The 10637-nt window shown below is 47.4% G+C and overlaps 1 protein-coding gene across 3 annotated transcripts in view; it reads right to left on the minus strand.

The window, feature by feature from the left end:
- MTMR2 (myotubularin related protein 2) overlaps nucleotides 1–9508 on the minus strand; it is a 93403-nt gene extending 83895 nt beyond the window's left edge. The window contains exon 1 of one of the 3 annotated variants that reach the window (XM_019524449.1): nucleotides 9332–9508. In XM_019524449.1, the coding sequence (XP_019379994.1) occupies nucleotides 9332–9411 (80 nt within the window). In that variant the 5' untranslated portion in view covers nucleotides 9412–9508. The remainder of the gene's footprint in view (nucleotides 1–9331) is intronic. The other 2 variants (XM_019524446.1, XM_019524448.1) reach the window with 2 other exon arrangements.
- Nucleotides 9509–10637: the final 1129 nt, after the last annotated feature.

The raw sequence follows: 10637 nt of genomic DNA on the forward strand, positions 1-10637 counted from the left end.
TGTTATGTAATAGCCTCTACTACACAAGTGCACATAAAATCAGGGCAAAGTATTTTTTAAATAAAATTAAAATATTATAGCAGATGTTTGATTTTAATATATGATTTTTTTTCCAGTTTCAAGATGGCAACCCCCCCTAAAAAGAGTACTTCCAAGACAAGGGGAGGGACTTAAGTCAGGGGTTAGGGGCAGGACTTCTGGTCCAAAAATGGCAACCACAGGGCAGGGCACCTGTCAAGGGGCAGGGCTACCTGTGCAGCCCTCAACAGCTCATCAAAATTCATTAAGTGGCACTCTAGCTAAAATAATTGCCTGTCCCTGCCCTAAAGCAACTCTGGTTTAAGAAAAATACAAGAACTAAAGAAGTGGGTGAGCATTAACTGGATTTTTTCACACTTTCTAAAAATACATCTCCTTGGAGATAGTTACCATATAGTAGTTAAAAAAAAGTTACATGGACTGAAAGGATTCACAGAGACACAAGAGAAGATGAACATCCAAGAAACAGGACCTCAGACTCTCAGATGTTTGGAAGGTTCCTCACCTGAAAGTGGGAGATGACCCCCAAACGTTTCAGACTGCTATTAAAGACAGCTGCTGGATTCATGGAAGATTACAGTTTCTCTCCATCACTGGTTCCTAAATTTTCCAATATGACAAACTCCTTCTAGACTATCTTCACAGCTCCCTCTCAGACTCCTCATTCTCCATAATGAATTTTCCCTACTCTACAAATTAATCAAGAGATGACTTTGCAGTCCACACTACCTTATCAACATACCCGAAGGAACTGCATACAAAATATAGCTCAGTTTCAATTGTGTAGTAACTTATTTTTCCTGTATTAACATGACTGATTAATGAGACTGTCTTCAGTTGCTAATTGGTTGTAGGCACAGCAGATTTTCTCAGAGGCAAAAGTAGCTTGTTAAAATTCAAGCAGTCTAAATTTGTTTTTAAAAATCTTATGAAATCCTGATTCATGCATGTAAAGAATCGTATGCAAATAGCACAGAAAGAAGCAATGGATATTTGTGTTTTAGTGAGCACCAAAACCAACAAACATCTTCATGTTCAAACTATAAATTGATCACAAAAAACACTTAGTAAATGGGTTTTTCATGTCTGGTAGTAACCTGGCTTTAGTGAGCCCTTCCTCAGCAAAGGGATTACAAACCCAGCTCCTTCCCATTAGTCTAATCCTCAGGGAAGAATTCCTCAACTGTCATCTTTAATCATGTCAGCCATTCACAAAACCTTTACAGAAATGAATGAGGCAGTTCACATTTTTCAGATCTACTGCTTCAGGTAGGTTCCAGTGCATTAATTTTAAACTCATTTCTGAAGTTATCCACATAACTGTAAGGACAAGCAACATAACTATTTTCGTACGAAAGTGTAAAAAAAAGAAGGGAAAATGTTTGTGGTGCCTTACCCCTACTTCCACTTCCCACATTACTTGCTTGCCCCTGGAAACAAAATCTTGTAGCGTAAGAACTCTCTCTCTAGACTATAATGGGCCAACCTTTTTGGCAAGCGTGCCACAAATTAGCCCTGCACCGTGAGTGCCACTCCAATCCCCTGCTCCTGCCTGACCAGATGCTCTGCTTTCTGCTCCCTACCCATGTGTTGCCTGTTCCCTCCAGTCTGCTGCCAGCCATACACACAGACGGCCAAGCTACTTGTGAAACATGCCACAAGCTAGACACCCCTGCTCTAAACAACTGTTACTTAGACCCATATTTATTCTTACATGTTGGATTTTTTTCGTACAAGACTCAAACATTAATGCTGTCTCTTCATTTATATATAATTGCCTCCATAACTTCACACAGGAAACATGAATTGATAAACAGGCTCGTGTAATAGATAGATGCTTGAGTATCTAAATAGACTGTTGCTTCTCAATGGGACAAAGATCTTTTTAAAAATCTAACAGTGGACTGTGTTCATGTCATCTGCTTAGTTATGAACCTGCTTTCTAGATGACTGTCACTCCTTGGATACCCCAACTTTGCACGTTAGGTGTGACTTCTGTTAAAGCAAAATGACCACATCAAGTTCAAAAATTTAGTTTTTAAGTCATTTGGTAATTCTCCTAAAATCAGAATTGCTGTAAGAAACAATTTAACTGGAGACTCTAGGGTACTGAAGGCCATGTATGTTTATAAGTCAAATAGATCATTAAAATAAACTGGGTTCTTCAGTGAGCAAGAAAGCTTGCCCCCTGTGCTCGGTAGTAGTCCACCATTTTTAATTGCATCCCAAAGGCTTTCCATAATAAAATTAATTTACAGAAAGACTCAGATTTTTTTTAAATAGACTGAATGTAAACCATCCTGCTTGACATTTCAAGCAAAACTATCAAAATGCCAAGGATAAAAATGTAAAGTTCTCTCAGAAGAACTAGAAAAGAAAATACTGAAACTACATAGCTAGAGAAAATGAAATACTGTAGTAAGGGTTGCCACTGGCATGAAACCCAGTTCTACAAGTACTCCATGGGAGTTCATACATAACTGTCATTCCTCAGTCCCCTTATGAACTGTTAGGCTCTTGCATTAAGGACAAAAACCAAATATGGAGATTTATTCAAAATGTTTACTTCAGGGAACCACTGTGAGAAGTAAGATTTCTGTTCTTTCACAGTTTAGTAGACTTTGCAGTATCTTTCAATCTTGCAATTTCTGGAAGAACGTGTTTGAAATGAGAAGAACATCTGATCATGTACAAGAGCGGAGGTAAAGAAACTCAGGTGGATTACTTGCTAGTGAGGAAAAGGGATTGGAAAGAGGTGAAAGACTGCAAGGTAATGCCAGGAGAAGACGTTACCATGCAACATAGAATGGCTACCATCATGGCCATGACAATAAAAGGAGTGAAGCATACTAAATATCAAAAAGTTCAGAAAATTAAGTGATGGAGGCTGCAGCAGGACAACGAAACACAACAGGCCTTCAGAGCAAGAATGTTGGAAGAAATACAGATTGAAGAAATAGAAGTCCCTGAAAGTTGGGGGCCAGAGGCAACGGATAAAATCAGGAAAGCGGCAAAAGCTCCACTCTGTGGAGTGTCATCTGGAAAGATGCCTGTTGGGAAGGAAACGTGGTGGTGGAACGAGGAGGTCCAGGAAATGGTAACAGAGAAGAAGGAGAAATGTAAGAAATGGAAAAATACAGGGGACCCTCTGGACTCTGAAGCATACAAAGCGGGGAGGAAGAGGGCAACGAGGACCACTGTTAAGGCCAAAAACACTGCAATGGGCGATTTGTGGCAAAGGCTAGAAACACAAGAGGGCCAGAAGGAAGTGTACAGGATTGCTAAAAGAAGATAGAGATTGACAAGGGATGTGATGTATGTGAGAATAATCAAAGATGAATCTGGAAGACTGTTGACAAATGAAGAAAAGATTAAAGACACGTGGAAGAAATATTCGGAAGATTTAATGAACAAAGAAAACCCAAGAAGTTTGCGAGCAAGTGCCACAGAAAACCAAGGCATGGTGACTGACAGAATGGAGGTGAAGAGAGCATTGAACAAAATGAAGAATGGAAAAGCAACAGGACCTGATGATATAACAGTGGAAGTTTGCAAAGTCTTGGGGGAAGAAGGAATCAATATACTGTGGGAGCTGTTTAAATTGATATTTTCAATGGAAAAGATGCCAAATGAATGGAGAGTGAGTGTGTTGGTGACAGTATTCAAGCAAAAAGATGATGTCCAGGATTGTGGCAACTATTAGGGAGTCAAGTGGACCTCTCACACTTTGAAAGCATGGGAAAGAGTAGTGCAGAATCGGTTAAGGACTTTGATGGTCACTGGATGGTCAGTACAAATTTGTGCTGAGGGAAAATACCATGGATCTGGTTTTTGCACTAAGACAGATGATAGAGAAATACAGGGAAGGTTGCGAAGATATCCATTTCATTCTTATTGACCTGGAGAAAGCCTATGATCACGTACCCAGAGAAAAAATATAGGAGTGCCTGGGAGTTAAAGAGATGCCATAAAAATTTGGCAGAACCATAAAGGACATGCATTGGAAATGTACAACAAGAGTGAGGAGCAATTCAGGAGAGACAAAGAGTTTTGGAGTGAAGGTGGGAGTACATCACGGGTCAGCTTTGAGTCAGTTCCTGTTTGCAGTCATGATGGATGTGTTTACTGAACCAGTAAGAAAGACACCACCCTAGACTATGATGTTTGAAGATGATATAGTCATTTACACTGAGAGTCTAGAGGAAGTGCAAGCTGGACTGGACCATCGAGAGAAGTGCTAGCAGGGAAGAGGAATGAAGTTTAGTTGACCCAAAATGGAATATATGCACTGTGATTTCTCTGGAGGTACCCGATATTGGAAATGTGATAATCAATGAAAAACATGTTTAAAAAGTTGACAGATTCAAATATCTGGGGTCAACCGTTGAGTGGAATGCAGAGTTAGATAAAGAGTTGGACCATCGAATAACAATTGGGTGGAGAAAATGGAAACTGGTGATAACATTATTATGCAACAGGAAAGCATCAGTGAAGCTGAAGGGAAAAGCATGTCCAGCACATCGTACAGAGTGCAGACATGGCCCCTGAAGAAAATTGAAGAAAGACGACTGAATGTGACAGAGGTAAGATTTCTCCGATGGATGTGTGAGTGACAAAGATGGATTCAAGTGAGGAATATTGTACTTACATCAGAGGATCAGTAAAGGTAGTGGAGGCATTTAAGAAAGTACAAAAGAGAAGAATGGCACGGTATGGACATGTTCAAAGGAGTCTGGAAGAATACGTGGGAAAAGAAGTTCCCAGAATGACACTATCAGGGAAAAGGGGAAGAGGAAGACCAAAGATGAGATGGAGAGATATAGTGGAGAGGGACGCAAGAGAGAAGGAGTTGGAAAAAGAAGATACATATGACCAAAGTCCATGGAGAGCCAGGATCCGCAATAGCAACCCCATCTAGACAGGACAAGTGAGAAAAAAAATAAGAAGATTCCAAATGTTTACTTCAGAGAAGCACTGTGAGAAGTGAGATTTCTGTTGTTTCACAATTTACTTTCTTTGTCAGGTGCATCTTTAGTAGCTTGAAAAACACTAAGTTCTATTGTACCTGGCTGTTTTCTTTTAAAATAAAATCCCATCAAAATTTGAAAAAATAATCTAGACAATTACGGCCATATATTTAAAATTATGCAGGCACAAATAGACATTAGAAGAGATCTGCAAAACCAACCAAGCACCTGCCTGTGTCTCCAGGCCCCAAACACGCTTGGAAATATAGCACCCTTAGAAAGATTTCACAGTACCCCAGGGTGTTGCATCCCCTTGGTTAACAGTCACTGTGCTAAGAGCTGTAATTGTAAAGAAAGTCCTGCTCTGACTCAGTGAGCACATCTACATACGCACTTTAATGTGTAGCCTATTTAATGCACATTAAAACGTCACATAAAAAACATGCAATTATGCTCACATGAAGTAAAATAGGCTACTACTGCATATTAAGCGTGCCTTAAAAACATTACGCATTCATTACTGTACATTAAGACAACCTAATGTCCATTTCTTAAGTACCTCACCCTGGAGGTACTAAATTTAATGCGCGTTAGAAAAAGAGCCTTATCACACGAGTAGATGCACCCAGCCTGGAGCATGCCCAATACAGACAGAATCTGCAGGAATACAGCGACAAAAATCTGCCTCTGCTGAGCACATGAACTATATTTCCTCAGCTCCAAGGGTGTAAAACATCCATATTTAAAGGGTACTATGGGATGTTGTTCCATATTGGTACTGTTAGGTGTGCAAACACCTATAAATGATTCACAAGATAAACCAAGAGCTTTCCAATGCGAATCCACAGTGTCAAAAACATTCTGATTTTTTGTGTGAATGAAAGCTACGACCTGGTATCTTTCAAGGGTTGCCTTGAGTCTAAAGAGAGGTCAATTGAGTCTAGAAAGGTTGAGAACCTTTTTAGTAACTGCAGGCTGTGAGCCTTGGCACCTGAAGTAAGAATCCTATTTCTCCTATGGTCTGAATGATACAGCTGGGCCCAGGCTGCCTTATTTGCAAGCAGAAGTGATGAGTCAGACCTGCAGGAAAGGACAAGGTGGGGGGTAGACTGTGACAAAGCACTACGGAGAGGAAGGGGAATAAACCTGGAATAGAGGCTGGCATGGAGGGGAGAAGGGAAAATGGAGCTGGGAGTCAGTAATTCTGTGGAAGGGACAGACTGAGATGGACGAGGAGGCCAAGGCAACTAAAGGTAGTTGGGCAAAGAGACTGAAGTGAGATGTCAGGGATGGAGCACTGGAAACCAGTGAGTATGGGAAATATGAAAACAGAGTAACAACTGAACACCAAAGGAACAGTCAAGGATGAGAAGCCAAAGCTAAGGAGACTAGGACTACCTAGGTAGGCAGAGTGTAAAGAGAAAGAGTCATAGATGGGTAAGCAAAAGGACTGGGACAAACGAGTTTATATCCTCTGGAGCATGCTCCCTTCCACAGCCTGAAATGAAACCTGAGATCCCCAAGTTTCACTACTCCTGCTGTCAGTAAGTATCTATGGGTGGAAATGGATGTCATCTTTAAGGCAACACCAAGACTAAACAAACAGATGTCCATAGCCATTGTTGCACCACAAATAGTGACTGTGATTCAGGTGGTATGAAGTTGTGCTACTATTTAGTAGCATATGTCTGTTTGCTTTATGGCGCAAGAGTGCAGGCAGCCCAGAGCTACCCACATTCTCCAGCTGCCCTGGGCAGATGGTCTGGGAGTTTGAGGGGCCTGATCCTGCATACCCCAGGAAGTTCGAGACAGAATCAGGGCCCTCAGAGTGCCTGTCTGTTCTCCCCACTTGTGCAGATGTACTCCCAGGATCTCCTGGGCACATCTCAGTAAGTCAAGAAAGTCAGGGTTTGAGGGACCTGATCCTGTGCTGGAATTCTTGGGACATGCAGGTCTGAGTCCCTCAGGCCCACAGAACACGACACCCATTACCCCACAGCTTCAACATGCAAGGACAACGGGCAACATGCATTTCACCCAATAAAACAGATCAGCTGTGCAAGGACACAGTCCAGCACAGTTGATCCACTTTATTTGAAAACACCTATAGGTGAGATTACACATTACAATTAAGATCATACTAAGAGCACTTAAAACTTGAATGATCACACATTAAGGCTCATTAACAAATGCATCTTAATATTATGCCACTTTGGGTGAGGATTATCTTTGAGCTGTGCTTGAGTGTTCACCTAAGATTAAACCATTTTCAGTCCTCCAGTATCCCAGGAGGCACTGCATGATGACTGACAGCTGGGAAGAGCCTGGTAACAGGTGGGTGGGGATGGGGTGGAGGGAGGGAAAACGGATGGAGGTAGGGGAGTCAGGAGAGAGAGGCAGGATTGCAGGAGGGAAGATGGAGTGGGTAGGGGAAAAGGGGGAAGGAGGGGAGGAGCTACTAATCTGCTGCTCCCCCTACCCAATTGCCTTCCCCACCCCTAGATCACTCCCCTGCCACAACTGCTCTGCCCCTCATCAGCTCCTCCACCCCCCAGATCACTGTCCTGCTGCCCCAATCAGCCTGAGTAGCAGAGGTGCCAGTGGGGGTACCCCCTCCCTGCCTGCTCCTGGGGTCCCTGCAGACCACACTGCCCCCACTCACTTAGATCCAGCCCCCACCAAGCAGTGCAACTGAAGGAGAGGCGAGGGACGAGGTAAAGAATTGCCAGGCATTTGTGCAGCCCAGCAGGGATGGATCAGGGTGCATGGGGCAGCACAGGCTGTAGGAAACCTGGTAGCGGGAAGGGAAGGGAAACCCCTCCCCACTGCCACAGCCACCACTGCTCTCTAGCTGATTAGAGTGGCCGTTCAGTGATCTGAGGGTGAAGAGGCAATCCAGGAGTAAAGAGGCTGCTCACAGGGTAGAGAAGGGATCTGGGGCAGCAAGGGGTAGGAGGAGCAATTGAAACAGTATGGGAGGGCCTTACCTACGGGCAACTGGTGCCTCCTGAGTCTGGGGGGGAGCACCATATCACCAATGGGGGGGTGGTCCCCAGCAGCTGATCGCCAAGCCCGGAACCACCAGCGGCAAAACCGGAAATGCACTTCTGCCGGCACTTCCAGTTTCACAGCTGGTGCTTCCATGGGGTGCACGGCCAATCTCAGGGGCTGCACGTGCACCTGCATGCACTCCCTTTGCATCACCAATGGCCTTACCCCCTCCTCCCTCGCCTATACTGTAGCTAGAGAATTGGCGAGCAGGGCAGGCATGCCACCCCTCACCCAGCCTTGCTCCTCAGCCCTCTAGTGGCAGGTCTGACTGGTGCCTATTAAGAGGGTATTAACCCCAAACATGTGACTGATCACTAGCGCTAGTTAACCTTGACACAGACTAGCATTCCTTAGCATTTCCCAGGAGAACTTTTACAATCTTTCTCCAATGCCTAATGAAGGGTGTTTGTACTGGAAAGCTTGCAATTAAATAATTTTTTTTGCAGACCAAAAATCTTATTGGTCTAATAAAAGATACCATCTCTACTATGAGTCCTGATTGCCTTTTCCTCTAGACCCATACAGCTACGAGCTGGCTACCCAACATGTCACCTAGCCCTGATTCTCCCCCGTGAAACCCTCTGGCAAAGCGACCCTTTCCCCTTTAGTGCTGGTCTACGTCGCTCCAGTAGGCACCTGTCCTCTCTCCGTGGGTCACTGTGGCGGATCTAAAAGGTCCCAAGCTGGCTAACGCACTGCACGGGCGTCGGGAAGATGCCGGGGGACGGGATTTCTGCATCGTCAGCGCACCTGCTTTAAAAACCAAGGGAAATGCGCGCATGATCCCTGCTAAAAGAGCACCACCAAGGTGGTGACCTCAAACACGGAGAAGTTAGCCAATGCTGGAAGGCTGGAAGTCAGACACCATCCTCACCATATCACATCGCCGAGACAACGCGCGCTCTCGCCGGAGTTTCACCGGCATAAATATTCGTGCAAACAACATCAGCAAGTGCAAACTGTCTCCGATGGCGGTCTGCTGCAGCCGCATAAAACTGTGAAGTTGGTGCCGCCTTCCACACGTTGGTCAAAAACGGCACGAAACGCCGAGCAGCTGCCAAAATCCTTTATCTAGCTGAGGTCCTCTCCTTTGTGCCAAGCAGGTTGCGAAGACGAAGGCAAGGCAGTGAAGGGCTGCACCTGGGCCCTTCACTTTGGGCTCCCGCCCGCGCCAGGGAAGTGTCCAGTCACCCACCCTCGACCCTGCCCCAGGCCCGCAGCTCCTCCACCCCCTGCTCCCGGCCCGCAGCACCCCGGGGGCGGGCGGCACCTACCTGGAGAGCGAGTCGGCGCTGGGCCGCCGCGCCGCAGCCGCCGGGGGGCCGAGGCTCTCGCAGCTGGAGCTCCTCTCCATGCCGGGCGGGCTGGTGGGGAGGGAGGCGGCTCAGGCGGGGGACAGCGGGCAGGAGGCGGCCATGTCCGTCCGCCCACAGTGCAGCGCGGTCGGCGGGAGGGAGGGAGGCAGCCGGGATGCGGCCGGCGGGATGCAAGGGGCGGTGCCAGCCCTTCCCGCCCAGTATCCCGGCGCACCGCAAACTCACACCCACACCGCAGGGCCGGGGTGCACACACGCCCACACACCCACCCTAGGGCCAGGGGCACACACACATACCCCCCCACCGCAGTGATCCACACACACACCACGCACCTCAGGGCCGGGGGTGCGCACACACCACCCCAAACATACACCACATTGGGGGGCCGGGGGCCCACACGCCCACCCATCCCCCACCACACACACACAAATCCACACCCCAGGGGGACAGACCCTGCAGGGCTGGGGATGCGCACACCCCACCCCATGCATACACACACCCATCCCACACACACAGACAAACCCACACCCTGGGGTCAGGGGCACACACACATGCCCCCCCCCCACACACAGAAACCTACACCCCAGGGGTGTACAGACACCCCCCCCAGGGGTGAGGGTACACACACATCACCCCAAACACACACACACTGGGGGGGCAGGGGCACCCCCCCCCCACATACACATACAAACCCACACCCCAGGTGCATACACACATACCACGCCACACCCCAGGACCAAGGGTGCACACATATACCCCCCCCGCACACACACACAAACCCACACTGCAGGGGCACACACGCAACACCCACAACCCACCGACCCAAAAACCTGCACCCCGGGGCCGGGCAGCGCGAGCCGAGGCTGACAGACCTGCCCAGGTGGGGCGCGAATGCAGCGTGGACGGGAGCCCACGTGAAGCTGTTGCCCCCCTCAGCCTCGTGGGTGCTGGCGGGGCCAGGGCTGCCACAAGCAGTGTCCGGCTGGGGGCAGCCTCAGGGCGTCCTCACAGCTGCTCCAAGAGGCCCGTACAGGGCACATGGTCAGCGCCCACTGGCCTTCGAACAAGTCCAAGAGCCCCTGCATGCACGAGGCTGGGCAGGCCTGTTTGAGGTGCATTGGGAAAGGGCCCGTGCCCACCAAGTACAGGCAAAAGCCACCTTAAGGTGGGGGCCTCTGAGTGCACATCCTGTGTGGGGTGCAGGGTGATGTGCACAAGGTGTGCCACCACTACTTGTCCCCAGAGAACCAAATGTCCACACCCA

The sequence above is a fragment of the Gavialis gangeticus genome, unplaced genomic scaffold, assembly GCF_001723915.1.
Source record: "Gavialis gangeticus isolate Ggan-Ray unplaced genomic scaffold, GavGan_comp1, whole genome shotgun sequence".
In the NCBI taxonomy this organism is placed as follows: Eukaryota; Metazoa; Chordata; order Crocodylia; family Gavialidae; genus Gavialis; species Gavialis gangeticus.